The sequence below is a fragment of the Tiliqua scincoides genome, chromosome 6 (genome assembly GCF_035046505.1).
Source record: "Tiliqua scincoides isolate rTilSci1 chromosome 6, rTilSci1.hap2, whole genome shotgun sequence".
NCBI lineage: Eukaryota > Metazoa > Chordata > Lepidosauria > Squamata > Scincidae > Tiliqua > Tiliqua scincoides.
Genome location: NC_089826.1, coordinates 16,203,232 through 16,223,306, shown reverse-complemented (window position 1 = coordinate 16,223,306; position 20,075 = coordinate 16,203,232). Strand labels below are relative to the sequence as shown.

Genomic DNA, 20,075 nt, shown 5'->3' with positions numbered 1-20,075 from the left:
AGGATAAAGTGAAAAGCAGGTTTTCTACTTATTTAAATTAAACCTATACTTAACCCAGGTTAAACCTAATCTAAGTTAGAACATAACCTAAACAGGTCAGTAAATTGGGACACAGGATCTAGAGAGCAATAAATAATTAAACAAACCCAAATAAAAACTAGCTTGAGGTTACAAAAACAGTCCAGCCTAAGAGAACAGAACTAGGAGGGAAAGGACCTAGGAAGGGCCAATTCCCAACCCATTAAGAGCCCCATTAGGCTAATCCAAGCAGTCCATTCAGGAGCCTGCAGAGTAGGTCACACCCATCAGCAGCCATTTGCCTTCCTGAGCTTTTGTAAACTCACCTGGGAAGGCCAGCCCCCTTTCAATCAGGAAGGAAGGAGGGGGGAGGAGCCAGCCAGGAGTATAAAGCTAGGCGGGCCATCGCGTGAGGCTCTCTGCAGACGCGTGTGGCCTCTGGGAACCCAGTGCCTCTGGGAACTAAGTGCCAGGTAAGGCACAAGAGTTTAGCATCTGGGCGAGTTCAGCAGCAGGGCGAGGAGGCCAGGGCCCCATACACTGCCCTTCCTCTTCCCTTGAGAAGAGGGCTGCTATCCAGTGTACGGTTTTTAAAAGGACCCCTAAATAAAACAACAACAACAAAAAAGCTATGCAGTCAGACAGCCAGCAGCAGGGTGGGGGCTATCCAGTGTTCTGCATCGAGTGCCACATGTATGATTATATGCCTCTGGGGCATAAGTCATGGGTGTGTCCTCGGTGCAAGGAGCTCCAGGCTCTCAGGGAACGCGTCCGCTCCCTTGAAGCCTTGGTGGCCGACCTGGAGAAGCGCAGGCAGCCAGAGGAGGACCGTGGGGAGACTTCTGGGGACGATCAGGCTTCGTCCCAACCTCAGGCGTGCAGCTCCTCGGCTGCCCGGGTGGGAAGTCTCGGGACTGGAGGACGTCATCCTGGAGAGGAGGGAAACAATCCCCCAGGGGGGATCCCTTCTCCAGGGGATGGGCCCGTATCCGAGCGCACTCGGGATACTCCTCGGCGGGAGGGGGGTCGGGGGCTTCTTGTAGTGGGGGATTCGATTATTAGAAACATAGAGAGGGGGGTTTGCGACGGATGTGAGGACCGCATGGTGACTTGCCTGCCTGGTGCGAAGGTTGCGGACATCACTTCTCGTCTAGACAGGCTGGTAGACAGTGCTGGGGGAGAGGTAGCGGCTGTGGTGCATGTTGGCACCAACGACGTGGGCAAGTGTAGCTGGGAGGTCCTGGAGGCCAAATTTAGGCTTTTAGGCAGGAAGCTGAAAGCCAGGACCTCAAAGGTAGCGTTCTCTGAAGTGCTACCTGTTCCACGCGCAGGGCCAGCTAGGCAGGCGGAGATCAGGGGTCTCAATGCGTGGATGAGACGGTGGTGTAGGGAGGAGGGGTTTAGATTCGTTAGGCACTGGGGAACGTTTTGGGACAAGCGGGGCCTGTACAAGAGGGACGGGCTCCATTTGAACCAGAATGAACCAGAATGGAATAGCGTTCTCTGAAGTGCTACCTGTTCCACGCGCAGGGCCAGCTAGGCAGGCGGAGATCAGGGGTCTCAATGCGTGGATGAGACGGTGGTGTAGGGAGGAGGGGTTTAGATTCGTTAGGCACTGGGGAACGTTTTGGGACAAGCGGGGCCTGTACAAGAGGGACGGGCTCCATTTGAACCAGAATGGAACCAGACTGCTGGCACATAACATTAAAAAGGTGGCAGAGCAGCTTTTAAACTGATCCCTAGGGGAAGGCCGACAGGAGCCGAGGGGCATCCGGTTCGGGACTCCTCATCCCTATGGGATGAGGATGGGGAGGTTAGAGAACAACAAGACAAAGGCAGGGTAGGAGAAGAAATTGGGAAAGGTAGGGAGATGGGATGTGATAGACGGTTTGGCACAATGAGAGGATGCGGGGACAAAGGAGCGAATAAGCAGCCCATCCTGGGGCATTCCGTGTATAATTGCTTTTATGCGAATGCCCGAAGTCTACGAGCAAAGGTGGGAGAACTAGAATGTCTGGTGACAAGGGAAAATATTGACATAGTGGGCATAACGGAAACCTGGTGGAATGCGGAGAATCAGTGGGATACCGCAATCCCGGGCTATAAACTCTACAGGAGGGACAGGCAGGAGCGTGTTGGAGGTGGGGTGGCCCTTTATGTTAAGGAAGGGATAGAATCCAGCAAAGTAGAGATTGAAGGTGGGTCCGACTCCACCGTAGAATCTCTGTGGGTTAAATTACCAGGCTTGAGCAGCGATGTAATACTGGGGGTGTGCTATCGTCCTCCAGACCAGAAATCTGATGGGGACCTTGAAATGAGGAAACAGATCAGGGAGGTGACAAGGAAGGACAGGGTTGTAATCATGGGGGACTTCAATTATCCTCATATTGACTGGGTCAATTTGTGTTCTGGTCACGATAAGGAAACCGGATTTCTTGACGTGCTAAATGACTGTGGCTTAGATCAGCTAGTCACGGAGCCCACCAGAGGACAGGTGACTCTGGATTTAATTTTGTGCGGTACGCAGGACCTGGTTAGAGATGTAAACGTTACTGAGCCATTGGGGAACAGTGATCATGCTGCGATCCGTTTTGACGTGCACGTTGGGGGAGGAATACCAGGCAAATCTCTAACAAAAACCCTTGACTTCCGACGGGCGGACTTCCCTCAAATGAGGAGGCTGGTTAGAAGGAGGCTGAAAGGGAGGGTAGAAAGAGTCCAGTCTCTCCAGAGTGCATGGAGGCTGCTTAAAACAACAGTAATAGAGGCCCAGCAGAGGTGTATACAGCAAAGAAAGAAGGGTTCCACTAAATCCAGGAGAGTGCCCGCATGGCTAACCAGCCAAGTTAGGGAGGCTGTGAAGGGCAAGGAAGCTTCCTTCCGTAAATGGAAGTCTTGCCCTAATGAAGAGAATAAAAAGGAACATAAACTGTGGCAAAAGAAATGTAAGAAGGTGATAGGGGAGGCCAAGCGAGACTATGAGGAACGCATGGCCAGCAACATTAAGGGGAATAATAAAAGCTTCTTCAAATATGTTAGAAGCAGGAAACCCGCCAGAGAAGCGGTTGGCCCTCTGGATGGTGAGGGAGGGAAAGGGGAGATAAAAGGAGACTTAGAGATGGCAGAGAAATTAAATGAGTTCTTTGCATCTGTCTTCACGGCAGAAGACCTCGGGCAGATACCGCTGCCCGAACGGCCCCTTCTGACCGAGGATTTAAGTCAGATAGAGGTTAAAAGAGAAGATGTTTCAGACCTCATTGATAAATTAAAGATCAATAAGTCACCGGGCCCTGATGGCATACACCCAAGGGTTATTAAGGAATTGAAGAATGAAGTTGCAGATCTCTTGACTAAGGTATGCAACTTGTCTCTCAAAACGGCCACAGTGCCAGAAGATTGGAGGATAGCAAATGTCACGCCTATTTTTAAAAAGGGAAAGAGGGGGGACCCGGGAAACTATAGGCCGGTCAGCCTAACATCTATACCGGGTAAGATGGTGGAATGCCTCATCAAAGATAGGATCTCAAAACACATAGACGAACAGGCCTTGCTGAGGGAGAGTCAGCATGGCTTCTGTAAGGGTAAGTCTTGCCTCACAAACCTTATAGAATTCTTTGAAAAGGTCAACAGGCATGTGGATGCGGGAGAACCCGTGGACATTATATATCTGGACTTTCAGAAGGCGTTTGACACGGTCCCTCACCAAAGGTTACTGAAAAAACTCCACAGTCAGGGAATTAGAGGACAGGTCCTCTCGTGGATTGAGAACTGGTTGGAGGCCAGGAAGCAGAGAGTGGGTGTCAATGGGCAATTTTCACAATGGAGAGAGGTGAAAAGCGGTGTGCCCCAAGGATCTGTCCTGGGACCGGTGCTTTTCAACCTCTTCATAAATGACCTGGAGACAGGGTTGAGCAGTGAAGTGGCTAAGTTTGCAGATGACACCAAACTTTTCCGAGTGGTAAAGACCAGAAGTGATTGTGAGGAGCTCCAGAAGGATCTCTCCAGACTGGCAGAATGGGCAGCAAAATGGCAGATGCGCTTCAATGTCAGTAAGTGTAAAGTCATGCACATTGGGGCAAAAAATCAAAACTTCACATATAGGCTGATGGGTTCTGAGCTGTCTGTGACAGATCAGGAGAGAGATCTTGGGGTGGTGGTGGACAGGTCGATGAAAGTGTCGACCCAATGTGCGGCGGCAGTGAAGAAGGCCAATTCTATGCTTGGGATCATTAGGAAGGGTATTGAGAACAAAACGGTTAGTATTATAATGCCATTGTACAAATCTATGGTAAGGCCACACCTGGAGTATTGTGTCCAGTTCTGGTCGCCGCATCTCAAAAAAGACATAGTGGAAATGGAAAAGGTGCAAAAGAGAGCGACTAAGATGATTACGGGGCTGGGGCACCTTCCTTATGAGGAAAGGCTACGGCGTTTGGGCCTCTTCAGCCTAGAAAAGAGACGCTTGAGGGGGGACATGATTGAGACATACAAAATTATGCAGGGGATGGACAGAGTGGATAGGGAGATGCTCTTTACACTCTCACATAATACCAGAACCAGGGGACATCCACTAAAATTGAGTGTTGGGCGGGTTAGGACAGACAAAAGAAAATATTTCTTTACTCAGCGCGTGGTCGGTCTGTGGAACTCCTTGCCACAGGATGTGGTGCTGGCGTCTAGCCTAGACGCCTTTAAAAGGGGATTGGACGAGTTTCTGGAGGAAAAATTCATTATGGGGTACAAGCCATGATGTGTATGCGCAACCTCCTGATTTTAGGAATGGGTTAAGTCAGAATGCCAGATGTAGGGGAGAGCACCAGGATGAGGTCTCTTGTTATCTGGTGTGCTCCCTGGGGCATTTGGTGGGCCGCTGTGAGATACAGGAAGCTGGACTAGATGGGCCTATGGCCTGATCCAGTGGGGCTGTTCTTATGTTCTTATGTTCTTATCTCTCAACACACACTATTTGAACAGAGCACCAGTGCAATCCTATGTATGCTTAGAAGTTCTGCTGTGTTGCAGCCCCAGGGAATACGTAGTCCATCCACTAGGCATATTCTGCACACAACGGACAGGCTTAAACAATGATCTAGAACAGGGGTGCCCAAAGTTTTTGGCAGGAGGGCCACATCATCTCTCTGACACTGTGTCGGGGCCAGGGGGGAAAAAGGATTAATTTACATTTAAAATTTGAATAAATTTACATATGTTTACATAAATGTATATATTAAAGATGAACTTCTATGAATGAATGACGGTCTTGCAGTAGCTCAAGGCCTATAAAAGGCCTTGCACAAAGTAAGGCTGGCCTTTCCTTTGTTGCTGTTACTGCATCACAGATGTGAAACAGCAAGCAGCGGAGGAAGCGCTCATCCCACAGCTCACACAAGAGGTCAAACAGTCGCCCTCACGCTGAGTGCAGTTGCATCGGGCCAGTGTGGGCTCCAGCAAATCTCTGGAGGGCCAGAGCCTCATTGGAGAGTAGAGGCTCCCTGAGGGCTGCATTGGGAGTCCTTGAGGGCCGCAAGTAGCCCCAGGACTGGGGTTTGGGTACCCCTGATCTAGAACAGGGGTCTCCAAACGTTTTGGCCAGAGGGCCACATCAAATACCTGGCAAGGTGTTGAGGGCTAAAAAAAAATTTAAATATAACCCTCCAGACACAACCAGAGCATAGTTCCTGTCACGTTCAGCCAAGTGGGCTAGAGGCTTTGAGGAGACAAGAGGCTTGCCGTGGGCCGGATAGAGGCTTGCTGCGGGCTGCATCTGGCCCCCGGGCCGGGGTTTGGAGACCCCTGATCTAGAAGAGCTTTTGGAAATGTGAAAGATTCAAAATTTTATTTTTATATATAAGTGTGGTTAGAATACTTTATGCACAATATTGGAAAACTCCAGACATTCCGTTGATAGAAAAATGGTGGACGAACGTTATGGACTTTGCAGAAATGGACAAACTTATGACTTTACTTAACAGACTTTACTTAACAGAGAAATCAACGGACAATTTTATGAAGAACTGGAAAACAATTATTGACTTTCTGCATGAGAGAGAGAGAGAGAATAATGAGTTAATAAGTTGTGGATTTGAAGATTAGAGTGAAAGGAATAGAGAACATTAACCTGAAATAATTTGAAATGGAATACTTATAATGAGAATGTAAGAGGAGCTGTTGGAGTATATATGGGTGGAAATTCAGATTATTAAGGTAGAGCTGTAAGTAATTAGAACTTTGCCCTTGCTAGATTGTTAGAGGTATTCTTTGTATTTTTAATAGTTTTTTTTAATGTATAGTTAATGTTGTCTTTTTCTTTTTTCCTTCTTTCCTTTACAATAAATAAATGAAATTTTGAAGAAAAAAAGGAAATGGGTCTGTCATACAGAACTGCAGGAAACATTGTATTCTGAAGCTACCACACTTCTACAGTTACACTATCCAGTCATATGAGCTTGGACCAAACACCAAGCTATTAACGTGAATACTGCATACACATTCTCAGAAACAAGAACAATACTCAAAGGTAACCAAGTCCCAAGAAGTTGCTATTAAGAAACTATCCCTCCACAGTCATACATCTTTCAGCTTTGTAATATGTATGGTTATTCAAATCTCCACAAAAGCACACACAGAAGTCCAGGAGAGAAAATAGCACATACCAATAATAGGCCATTAAAGCCAGATTTTGAAAAAAATGTTTGGCTCAATACTGCAAATCCTTGGCAAGATTAAAAGGACTCCAATAAAAAGCAACCACCACCAAAAATAATACAATGGGAGCTTGACCTATAAAAGCATATTATGAACATTAAGAACATATGAACAGCCCCATTGGATCAGGCCATAGGCCCATCTAGTCCAGCTTCCTGTATCTCACAACGGCCCACCAAATGCCCCAGGGAGCACAGCAGGTAACAAAAGACCTGCATCCTGGTGCCCTTCCTTGCATCTGACGTACCCATTTCTAAAATCAGGAAGTTGCACATACGCATATGTATTGGCAACCTTCAGTCTCGAAAGACTATGGTATCGCGCTCTGAAAGGTGGTTCTGGCACAGCGTCTAGTGTGGCTGAAAAGGCCAATCCGGGAGTGACAATCCCTTCCACACCGGGAGCAAGTGCAGTCTGTCCCTGGTCTGTCTCCCTGGCTATGGGCCTTCCTTCTTTGCCTCTTAGCCTCAGACTGTTGGCCAAGTGTCTCTTCAAACTGGGAAAGGCCATGCTGCACAGCCTGCCTCCAAGCAGGCCGCTCAGAGGCCAGGGTTTCCCACTTATTGAGGTCCATCCCTAAGGCCTTCAGATCCCTCTTGCAGATGTCCTTGTATCGCAGCTGTGGTCTACCTGTAGGGCGCTTTCCTTGCATGAGTTCTCCATAGAGGAGATCCTTTGGGATCCGGCCATCATCCATTCTCACGACATGACCGAGCCAACGCAGGCGTCTGTTTCAGCAGTGCATACATGCTAGGGATTCCAGCACGTTCCAGGACTGTGTTGTTAGGAACTTTGTCCTGCCAGGTGATGCCGAGTATGCGTCGGAGGCAGCGCATGTGGAAAGCGTTCAGTTTCCTCTCCTGTTGTGAGTGGAAACTCCATGACTCGCTGCAGTACAGAAGTGTACTCAGGACACAAGCTCTGTAGACCTGGATCTTGGTATGTTCCGTCAGCTTCTTGTTGGACCAGACTCTCTTTGTGAGTCTGGAAAACATGGTAGCTGCTTTACTGAAGCGTTTGTTTAGCTCAGTATCGAGAGAAAGAGTGTCGGAGATCGTTGAGCCAAGGTACACAAAGTCATGGACAACCTCCAGTTCATGCGCAGAGATTGTAATTCAGGGAGGTGAGTCCACATCCTGAACCATGACCTGTGTTTTCTTTAGGCTGATCGTCAGTCCAAAATCTTGGCAGGCCTTGCTAAAACGATCCATGAGCTGCTGGAGATCTTTGGCAGAGTGGGTAGTGACAGCTGCATCGTCGGCAAAGAGGAAGTCACAAAGACATTTCAGCTGGACTTTGGACTTTGCTCTCAGTCTGGAGAGGTTGAAGAGCTTTCCATCTGATCTGGTCCGGAGATAGATGCCTTCTGTTGCAGTTCCAAAGGGCTTCTTCAGCAGGACAGCAAAGAAAATCCCAAACAAGGTTGGTGCAAGAACACAGCCCTGCTTCACGCCGCTTCGGATGTCAAAGGGGTCTGATGTGGAGCCATCGAAGACAACAGTGCCCTTCATGTCCTTGTGGAAGGATCTGATGATGCTGAGGAGCCTGGGTGGACATCCGATCTTGGGGAGAATCTTGAAGAGGCCATCCCTGCTGACCAGGTCGAAAGCCTTTGTGAGATCTATGAAGGCTATAAAGAGTGGCTGTCGTTGTTCCCTGCATTTCTCCTGCAGTTGTCTAAGGGAGAATACCATATCAGTGGTGGACCTTCTGGCTCGGAATCCGCACTGTGATTCTGGATAAACGCTTTCTGCGTTTGCCCGAGTTGCACTAAAGAGGCTCCAGGTACTTACCTGGAGCCTCTTTAGTGCAACTCGGGCAAACAACTTTCCTACAACGCTAAGGAGAGAAATGCCACGGTAGTTGTTGCAGTCACCCCTGTCACCTTTGTTCTTGTACAGCGTGATGATGTTTGCAACCCTCATGTCTTGAGGTACTCCACCTTCTCTCCAGCAGAGACAGAGGATTTCATGCAGCTCAGTGACGATGATCTCTTTGCAGCACTTTAGGACTTCAGCAGGGATGCTATCTTTTCCAGGTGCCTTGCCAAAGGCAAGGGAGTCCAGGGCCACATGAAGTTCTTCTAGGGTTGGTTCACTGTCAAGCTCCTCCAGCAAAGGCAGGCACTCAATGTTGTTCAGCGCTTCTTCGGTGACTACATTTTCTCTGGAATATAGCTCAGAGTAGTGCTGCACCCAGCGTTCCATCTGCTGCGCCCGATCCTGGATGACCTCGCCTGTGGGTCATCCAGGATCCACATACACATCCAGGTACCACATACACATCCAGGATCCACATACAGGATCCACATACACATCCAGGATCCACATACACATCCAGGTACCACATACACATCATGGCTTGTAAACCATAATGGATTTTTCCTCCAGAAACTTGTCCAATCCCCTGTTAAAGGCGTCCAGGCCAGATGCCGTCACCACATCCTGTGGCAAGGAGCTCCACAGACCAACCACATGCTGAGTAAAGAAATATTTTATTTTGTATGTCCTAACCCCCCCAACACTCAATTTCAGTGGATGTCCCCTGGTTCTGGTGCTACGTGAGAGTGTAAAGAGCATCTCTCTATTCACTCTGTCCATCCCCTGCATAATTTTGTATGTCTCAATCATGTCCCTCTTGACATGGCGTCTCTTCTCTAGGCTAAAGAGGCCCAAACACAGTAGCCTTTCCTCACAAGGAAGGTGCCCCAGCCCAGCAATCATCTTAGTCACTCTCTTTTGCACCTTTTCCATTTCCACTATGTCCTTTTTGAGATGCAGCGACCAGAACTGGATGCAATACTCCACGTGTGGCCTTACCATTGATTTATACAATGGCATTAAAATGTTAGCTGTTTTGTTCTCAATACCTCTTCTAATGATCCCAAGCATAGAATTGGCCTTCTTCACTGCCGCTGCACATGGGGTCGACACTTTCATCGACCTGTCCACCACCATCCCGAGATCCCACTAGCCTATATGTGAAATTATGATTTTTTTGCCCCTATGTGCATGACTTTACACTTACTTACATTGAAACGCATCTGCCATTTTGCTGCCCATTCTGCCAGTTTGGAGAGATCCTTTTGGAGCTCCTCACAATCACTTCTGGTCTTCACCACTCGGAAAGGTTTGGTGTCGTCTGCAAATTTAGCCACCTCACTGCTCACCCCTGTCTTCAGGTCATTTATGAAGAGGTTGAAGAGCACCGGTCCAAGGACAGATCCTTGGGACACACCGCTTTTCACCTCCCTCCATTGCCCATTGACACCCACTCACTGTTTCCTGGTCTTCAACCAGTTCCCAATCCATGAGAGGACCTGCCCTCTAATTCCCCAACTTTGGAGTTTTTTCTGTAGCCTTTAGTGAGGGACCGTGTTGAATGCCTTCTGAAAGTCCAGATATATAATGTTCATGGGTTCTCCTGCATCCACATGCCTGCTGACCTTTTCAAAGAATTCTAAAAGGTTCGCGAGCCAAGACTTAACCTTACAGAAGCCATGCTGATTCTATCTTTGATGAGTCATTCCACCATCTTACCCGGTATAGATGTTAGGCTGACCGGCCTATGGTTTCCTGGGTCCCCCTTCCTTCCCTTTTTAAAATCAGTGTGACATTTGCTATTCTCCAATCCTCTAGCACGGTGGTCGTCTTGAGCGACAAGTTGCGTATTTTAGTCAAGAGATCAGCAACTTCATTCTTCAATTCCTTAATAACTCTTGGGTGGATGCCATCAGGGCCCGGTGACTTATTGATCTTTAATCAATTAGGTCTGAAACCTCTTTTATCCTCTATCTGACTTAATTCCTTGGTAAGGAGTGGTTGTTTGGGCAGCAGTATCTGCCCGAGGTCTTCTGCTGTGAAGACAGATGCAAAAGACATTGCATCAACCCAAAAAATCCCCTGCTGAAGTGAATACTTGAGATAATCAGATTCTTCTTAAAATACATCTCCCTTTCACTCCACTTTGCAGACCTCACAATCTATTCAAACAGAACAGAAAATACAGTTGTAAATAAGCATAGTTGTACATTACAGAACTTTCACACACCTAGACAATAAGTTTGAAGTCACTGTCAAATCAAGCCTAAATTATCACTATCCTCTTCGTGTAAGTAAACTCACTATTCAGACTTCCCACCATTTTGTGTTTACATTTATACACAAGTAGAAGAAAATGATTCAGTTACAGTAATACAAAGAAGAATTTACATTACTTGAGCATACCATTCTTTGTAATTTTGAGGAAGTCACTGACAAGAAATACTCCAAAACAGAAATATCAAGTATTAAAGCTGCAATTCTATGCATACCTACCTGGAAATAAGCCCCACTAAAATCAGTGGGACTTATTTCTAAGTAGACATGCATAGGCGTGTGCTATAAATATAATAGTAATCTCAAATTCAAAGAACTTTATGGAAGTCATTGTGAATGAAAAATATATGGACAATGAGGATTTAATCAAAGCTAGACACCAACTTTCTACTCACTTATTTAGAGGGAAAGGTAGGATAAAAATAATTTAAAGACATAAAGAAACTTACCAGTTTTATCTGACACAGCAGATGCTGGAGTGGCTGGTCTGCTACTATGATCAGTAACATCATCTTCCTCTTCAATAGCAGCAGCACGTTCTTCTGAAGCTGAAGGAGGAAGGGTAGTGTCCTTAATTACAGCAACCAAAGACAGAAGAAGAAGCCTCCTCTTCTTCTTTCCTCCAACTTTCTACTCACTTATTTAGAGGGAAAGGTAGGATAAAAATAATTTAAAGACATAAAGAAACTTACCAGTTTTATCTGACACAGCAGATGCTGGAGTGGCTGGTCTGCTACTATGATCAGTAACATCATCTTCCTCTTCAATAGCAGCAGCACGTTCTTCTGAAGTTGAAGGAGGGAGGGTAGTGTCCTTAATTACAGCATCCAAAGACACAGAAGAAGAAGCCTTCTCTTCATCTGCAGGAGAACTAGGAGAAGAAACAGTCTCTTCATCTGCGTTTTTCTTCTTTTCAAAGCGAAAGCGGTCCAGATTAAACAGACTCATGGTTATGGTCCTTCACTTCTGCCACAGTTTATGAAGTTCAACTTTGCAATCCTTGGGAATGGTTATAGCACCATGCAAGTCAGGAGTATCTGCAGAAACAAAACAGGCAGAGGATGGAAAAGCCATGATGGAGTCATAAAATGACATAACTATAGCTAGAAGATCCTGAGATATCAGTCAATATACTTCTTATTTCATATTAACTATTTATACCCCACAAAAGGCTTACATGTCCTAATACTTGCAACTTTGCTTGATGATAACTTAGAGTTGTACAAACTTATCCTATTTCTTTCTCTAATGTTTGATACAAGGCTGACCTGTCAGTCAAATAAAGGTGTCAAATACATTCCATGAGGGGAGCGATCCAAGATAGTGGTGATGGCTGCTCACCATACAATGGGATCCTTCCCTAAGGGAAAGGACATTTTACAGAGAATGTCCTCTTCCTGTTCAAAGTGTATATTAAGTCACTAGGCAAGACTAACAGGAGTCTCTAGAAACATTTTCAGTAGACAAATAACATACAGATCAACATATTCCATAAGCTCATGTTCTGTAGCTTCATTGTTAGCCTAGGGTGTGGGTATAGCAGGAGAGCAGATGAAAGATCAAATGAAGTTGCATTCAAAACACACATACAGGCTGTAGCCCTACACAAAAATACCTGGGAGTAAGGTTCATTGAACACAGTGGGATTAACTTCCAAGTGAACATGCACAGGACTGAACTGTACTGTAAGTCATGATTGGTGACTTAAGAGGAATAGAAACACCTAATATATATTCCAAAGGGATAACTATGTTAGCCTGCTGCAGCAAACACAACTAAGGGCGCAATCCTAACCCCTTATGTCAGTGCTTTCCAGCACTGGCACAGTGGGGCCAATGGCATGTGTGCTGCATCCTGCAGTTGGGTGTCACTCACGGAGGCCTCCTCAAAGCAAGGGAATGTTTGTCCCCTTACCTCAGAGCTGCATTGCTCTTATGTCAGTACTAGAAAGCACTGACATAAGGGGTTAGGATTGTGTCCTAAGAGTCCCAAGACACCTTAAAAACATAAATATACTGTGGCATAAGTTCTCATGAGTCAGAATCAATGTATTCAGATACATAAAGAAATATTCATTATATTTCCATTATATAATAAGCATTATCTATTCTAAACAAGGGATGTCAAACTCATTTCATGTAGTGGGCCGAATAGCATTCATGGCATCTGCTGAGGGCAGAAGTGACATACAGATGATGACCAACAATAAGCTGTGTTGCACATAGAAACTAATTAGCTGCAAGTGACAGAAGACAAAATGTGCAAATCTTGTTTATAATTTCAAGATATGAGAGCGCCCAATTATCACACTGGGACAGCCCTATTATAAAAGCGACCAGATTAATTGCTTCCAGGGGCCACATCCAACCCACAAGCTATGAGTTTGGGACTGTGTTCTAAATCTTTTCATATCACTCTGGATTGCATTTTTGGAAATGTTACTGGATGAATGTTATTGTTGCGTAGGTTACACAATGGCAAGGAACAGATTGTTCTGGTAAGACAACTGCAAACTGTTCAAGTCAGATGTAGCAATTATTAGCTACACTTTTGTAAAGTCAAAACTAGATTATTACAATGGATGTTTAACTGAGTTTCTCACACTGTGGGTTGGGACTTGAAGCTACCATGGCACGTGATTGTATTTGGAGAAATGTTACAGATCTATACTTTTAACAGGCTACTATATATATGCTTTTAACAATGATAGTAAATGGGACTTACTCCTGGGTAAGTCCTGCTTGATGATGTCACTTCAGGTCATGACATCACTTCTGTTGGATCCTGACAGATTCTCATTCTAAGAAGTGGGTCCCGGCACTAAAAGTTTGAGAACACAAGAACATAAAAAGAGTCCCAATGGGTCAGGACAAAGACCCATCTAGTCCAGCTTCCTGTATCTTACAGTGGCCCACCTGATGCCTCAGGCAGCACAAAAGTCTTCCCTGTGCCACTCCCTTGCAACTGGCACTCTGATGTAGCCTACCTTCTACAAATAGGGGGTTGCACATGCCCATCATGGCTGGTAACCTGTGATGGACTTTTCTTCCAGAAATGTGTCTAATCCCCTTTTAAAGGCATCTACGCCAGATGCAGTCACCACTTCCTGTGGCGAGGAGTTCCACAGACTAATTACATGCTAGGTAAAGAAATAGAAGATTGCCAGTATAATGGTTAAGAGGTTTCACCTAGTATAGAACACAGTGGAATGCTACAGAATGTACAGAAGGGATAGAGGAGAAGAGAGATGCTTATATCTTCACTAGCTATTACTCTCTGTACATAACTGAAGCTGTTTGTTTTGAACTATAGAGCATAGATGTCTTGGATCCAACATTTCTTAGCAACCATCATAATTGCACTACATCAACATATTTAAGATCAGCTTCCTCTTGACTATACAGCACTGTACTATTTTTATGCCCTTGTAGAACAGATCAAGTCATTCTTGGCCACTGTTCCAACAGCTATGCAACTTCATTCCCTATAGACCCACTATAGCCTGAACATTTTAAAAAAGTAAAAACAGTAGAACCTTCTCATCTGAATTGCCTTTCAATTCCTGGACTTCTGCAGCTACAGATGGCTATTTTAAAAAGTATTTTCCATGTTCTCTCAGAGGAAGTATACCACTGTTCGTTTTTTGACAACTGACAAAGCACACCATTCACTCTGCTATGAGATATAGGAAGCTAGATTAGATTGGTCCTGGGCCTTCTTATGTTCTTATGTCAGTTGCAGAGGGATGAGCTAGCAATTCAGCATATATTTTGGCAAGTATCTAGGTTGGGCTGTATTTTTACACACATCCCCCCCATGCATGTTATTTTTACAACCTGCACACCACTTGGCCACAAGAAGACCCCTATGAGATGAACATGAAAACTGTAGCAACAAAATGAGAGCGTCCATCTATCCACCAGCACTTCCCCCTTCCCACTAAAAACAACCCACTTTCCCCCTCATTCTCCTCCCATAATTCAGTCAGCCTCATTGAAGAAGCAATTTCTTTTACCAGAATTTGGAACTGTAAGAATGCATTACGTTATACTGACAAAACAATGAATGGCAAGTGAAATTAAGTACACAGTATTCTCAGTTTAATGCCTCCCAGGGCCCAATCCTATCCAATTTTCCAGCACTGATGCAGCTGTGCCCTTAGGGTGTGTGATGCATCCTACTGTGGAGGGGGGTAGTTACAGAGGCATCTTGAAGGTAAGGGAAATGATTGTTAGGAACATAAGACGACCCCCGCTGGATCAGGCCAAAGGCTCATCTAGTTCAGCTTCCTGTATCTCACAGATGCTTCAGGAAGCACACAAGAGACCTGCATCCTGGTACCATTCCCTTACATCGGGAATTCAGAGGTAGCCTACTTCTAGAACCAGGAGGTTGCATATACTCATCACTGCTTGTAACCTGTGATGACTTGTAACCTCACTCCTATGCTTTAGAACTGCTCACAGTGCTGGTCCAGCTTGGAAGAACTATCTCACCGAGCCAGTTCAGATAACACTTTTGTCATACACCTGCCTGCAGATATTAAAAAACATGTGCACTGAAGGATTACACATGTGCTATTCCCTGTCAACACCTCTCCACTGGGTTTACTTGGGATAGGCCTAAGAGCACAAGAAGAGCCCTGCTGGATCAGGCCAAAAGCCCATCTAGTCCAGTTTCCTGTATCTCACAGTGTATCCTGTATCTCATCAGATGCCTCAGGGAGCACACAAGACAACAAGAGAACTGAATCCTGGTGCTCTCCCTCACATCGGGCATTCTGAGGTAACCTACTTCTAAAATCAGCTTGCAACCTGTGATGGACTTTTCCTCCAGAAATCTGTCCAACCCCCTTTTAAAGGTCTCTAGACCAGCTGCAATCGCCACATTCTGTGGGCAGGAGGTCTGGTCTAGAGGGTAGAGCCTCCGTTTGCCTGAAGATAACATCCGCAGGTCGCCAGTTCGAGGCCACCGGCACCGTGAATGGTGAGACCTTGAAGCAGCTGCTGAGCGGAGTTAATCCACCTGCTCTTTGGTGTGAGCGAAGAAGCATCTTGGCTGCCTTCTATGTGAGAGAGGAAGGAGCTGCTTGTCAGCTTGCGTGGGAGGAAACTGGAGGCCAGAATGTGATACCAGATCAGAAAGATCCATCTGAAATGTTGTGGTTCTTGAAAGATAGAACCTTTCTTCAATTGTAAAAATCCCTATGGGGATTTAGAACAGCCTGCCTTTGTAAACCACCTTGAATAAAGTCTGAGGAGAAATCTGACGACTAAGAAAGGTGGTATATAAATACCTGTATTATTATTATTATTAGGAAGTTATTATTTTATTTATTCGATTATTCGAAGGGCACCCAAGGTGGCTATTATTAACAGTATTTTAACAGTATTTATATACCGCTTTTCAACAAAAAGTTCACAAAGCGGTTTACAGAGAAAATCAAATAACTAATGGCTCCCTGTCCCAATAGGGCTCACAATCTAAAAGATGCAAAAGAACACTAGCAGGCAGCCACTAGAAAAGACACTGCTGGGGTGAGGAGGTGCTGGGGTGCTCTCCCCCTGATAAAAAAAGAGGAGCACCCACTTGAAAAAGTGCCTCTTACTCAGTTAGCAGAGGCTCCACAGATTACACTCTGGGTCTCTTCCAACCCTCAATTTTAGTGGATGTCCCCTGGTTCTGGTGTTATGTGAGAGGGAAAAGAACAACCCACACTATACATCTCATACATGATCCATCCCCTTACTAAATCTATTCAATTCCCTTTTAAAGGCATCTAGGTCAGATGCCATCACCACCATTCTGTGGCAAGGAGTTCTTTTTTTTACCTTGGGGCTACACTGAAGTTGCACCAATGCTGGAAAGTTGGACAGAATTGAGGAGCCCACCCCACCCGAAATCACCACATCATGCCTTGAGGAGTTTAGGCTTAAATAATCCACCATCCCTTCCCTCCCCAATAGGCTTAGAAAATCCACGCCCTCTCCATTCCCCTCTTCCCACTCCATATATAATCACACAGAATAGTTCTCTCTCCACATCCTTCCACCATCTTCCCCCACTTCCTGATCCTCCATCATTTCCCCTTTGGAAGGGGCATGCCATCACCAAATCCTGTGGCAAGCAGTTCCTCAGACCCAGGGGACTTCCCTTCTCCCTCTCCATATATAATTCTCTCTCCTTATCCTTCTACATCTTTCCTCATTTCCTGATTCTCCATCATCTCTCCTTTGGAAGGGGCATACCATCACCACAACTTTTGACAAGAAGTTCCACAGGCCAAAGGGAGTTCCTTTCCTCTCCTTCTCCCTCACCATATATAAACACGCACAAGAGCTCTCTCTTTTCATCCTTCCGCAATTTTCCCTTGTTTATTGATCCTCCATCATCTAGCTTTGGAAGGGACATGCCATCACCACATCTTGTGGCAAGAAGTCCCACAAACCCTAGGAAGTTCCCTTCCCCTCCTCCTCCTCCTCCCTCTCCATATATAATCACACAAAATAGTTCTCTCTCCTCATCCTTCCACCATCTTTCCCCACTTCCGGAGCCTCAGCACCACATCTTGTGGCAAGGAGTTCCACAGACCCAGTGGAGTCCCTTTCCCCTCCTCCCTCTCCATATATAGTTCTCTCTCCTCATCCTTCCACATCTTCCCTCATTTCCTGAGCCTCCATCACCTCCCCTTTGGAAGGGGCGCCCCAGCACCACATCTTGTGGCAAGGAGTTCCCTCCTCTTCCTGTAAGTGTAAGTGGCCATCTTCCCTGGCCCTCCATCATGTCTCTTTGGAAGGAGCAGCCCCCTCCCGTCAGCCTGCCCAGCTTCTCCACGGGCTTCACCCACCCAGCCGTGGAGGTTGAAGCAGAGCCGGGTGGGGGAGGGGACAGCTGCAGACAAAGCGAAGGACAGAACGCGCGCGGCTTAACCCCTCCCGCCCCCCGTCCTCTCCTTACCCCGCCCCCACTGCGATGAGGCGAAAGCCTTCAGAGTGACCACACCGGCCAGCTGAGGGGACAAGAGCGCGCGCCGGGGGAGGAGGCTCGACGATGGTGACGACAACAAGCCCCGCCCCTTCTGGTCAGCAAGCAGCAGCAGACTAAAGCCACCCCTGAGGCGGCTTCCACCACAGAGAGGGGCGCCTACGGATGACGTCACTGAACGCGTCTGTGCGGGTTTTTCCCCAGCATGCCCTCCTTCCCGGCTTTCTTCTTTCCTTGCTTCCCGCTTGTGTGGTGTAAGTGGCTTTTGGGTGGGGAGGGGCCTCTCTCCTGTCTGGATGCGCGCGCAATCGCCGGCTAAGGGAGCTTGCCGCGCGCGGTCTTCATAAGCTGTGAGACGGCCACCTTAGGCGCATGCGCAGTAGTGCGCTGGCAGGCGCAGGGTCCGTGCTGCTATCTGGATGCGCGCGCAATCACCGGCCAAGGGAGCCGCTGGGTGCGATGCGCCAATGCGCGACGGCTTAGCCCAGCTGTGAGAAGAGGCTGGAAAGACGCATGCCTCTGCGCTTAGGCGCATGCGCAGTAGTTGCCTGGCTGTTGAGCATGGGGGCTCTGCATGGCCTGTTCAGAGCTTCCTTGTCTGTTCTGCTCCAGGGGCTCTCAGACCTCTGAGCCTCTTCAGGACCCCCTTCTGGGAAAGACCCTCTGGGGGGACACCCACTCAGAGTGGGAGGTAGGGCAGGCAAGGGGAGCATCTCTTCACCCACCACACGCTTGACCTGTGGAAGTCCCTGCCACAGGGTGTGAAGATGGTGATGGATAATGGGGTGCTATTTTCCCTCTCACACAGGACCAGGGGACACCCACTAAGACTGAATGTCGGGAGAGTTGGGTTAGACAAAAGAAAATATTTATTTCCCCAGTGTGTCATTAGTCTGTGGAACTCCTTGCCACAGGATGTGGCATTAAATACTGTTAATGTTAATAATAATAATGTGCTGATGTACCTGAGGGCCTAGATGCCTTTGAAGGGGATTGGACAAATTTTTGGAGGAAAAGTCCATCACAGGTTACAAGCCCCAATGACTGTATGCATCAGTCTTGGGTTTGTTCATGCATCATAAACTGGGTTTTAGAGGTAGCCTATATCTGAATGCCAACTGTGAGGGAGGGCACAAGGATACATGTCTCTTGTTGTCTTATGTGCTCCCTGAGGCATCTGGTGGTCCACTGTGAGATACAGAAAGCTGGACTAGATGGGCCTTTGGTCTGAGCCAACCGGACACTTCTTATGTTCTTATGAGTAAAGGAAAAGCGGTATAGAAACCTTTTAAATAAAGTTTTTAAAGTTCAGCAGGAGCCCAGACTGTGGCAACACCAAACCAAAATGCTAAGGAGAGGGCCCAGGCATGGGGGCCACATGCACTTCCTGGATGGCTAACCTTGTCCCACTCCTTAGATTTCTGAAAGAAACATAAGGCTATGTTGCCAGTTCATGCCCTCATTGTAGCATGGAGAAGTGTGCCTGATGTTATTTTTTATATTGTTGTAGGATAACAAAATAAAAACAGCCTTGAATGTGCCTTAAGTTAACCCAGGAGGGTGGTAATGGAAAGTGGGGGCAGGGTGGAGGCTAGTTAATAGTTGGGGAAGCACTGGCCCTTGCTGATGCCGTTGCCCATAGAAAGAAATTGATGAAGAAAGGACCTTTTTGGTATGCAGTGAGGGAATAGGACAAACCACAATGTAATGAGAAAGTGTGTGTGTGTGGGGGGGGGGTTACTTGTAACTGTAAGATGCTAGGGAAGAGGATGACATCTACATAGAGAACATAAGAAGAGCCCTGCTAGATTAGATGAAAAGGCCCATTAGTCAATCATCTATTTTTCACATTGGCCAACCAAATGCCTTCTGGGAAGTCCATCAGACGATGTGAAGGCAGTAGCCCTCCCTTGCTGTTTGCCCCAGCAGCTGGCATTCAGGTTCCATACTACCTCTAGGCATGGATGGTAACTTCCTCCATGTGATCATCATAACTCACAGCCAGTGACAGAATGTGTTGTCCATGAATTTGTTTCATACGCTTGGAGAAATGTATGTAGCTCAGTGGGAGAAAATACATTGGCAATTGACTTGTGGATGATTCAATCTCTGGCATCTACAAGTTGGCTCAGAGACCCCCAACTTTGAGAGCTACTGTCTACAATGCTGAGCTAGATGGATCCAGGGCCTGACTCAGTATAAAACAACTGCAAGTGTTCCCTTTTAAATAAAGGCCGTCACTGTATCTTATGACTATGAACTCCATCAGTT

At 46.7% G+C, this 20,075-nt stretch overlaps 1 protein-coding gene across 1 annotated transcript in view; it reads right to left on the bottom strand.

Annotated features, from left to right (window-relative positions):
• SMARCAD1 (SWI/SNF-related, matrix-associated actin-dependent regulator of chromatin, subfamily a, containing DEAD/H box 1) overlaps positions 1 to 18,012 on the bottom strand; it is a 74,051-nt gene extending 56,039 nt beyond the window's left edge. Inside the window, exons 1-3 of the mRNA XM_066631684.1 lie at positions 17,778 to 18,012; positions 11,513 to 11,857; positions 11,270 to 11,368 (exon numbers count right to left, since the gene is read on the bottom strand). Of these exons, the coding sequence (XP_066487781.1) occupies positions 11,270 to 11,368; positions 11,513 to 11,768 (355 nt within the window). The 5' untranslated portion in view covers positions 11,769 to 11,857; positions 17,778 to 18,012. The remainder of the gene's footprint in view (positions 1 to 11,269; positions 11,369 to 11,512; positions 11,858 to 17,777) is intronic.
• Positions 18,013 to 20,075: the final 2,063 nt, after the last annotated feature.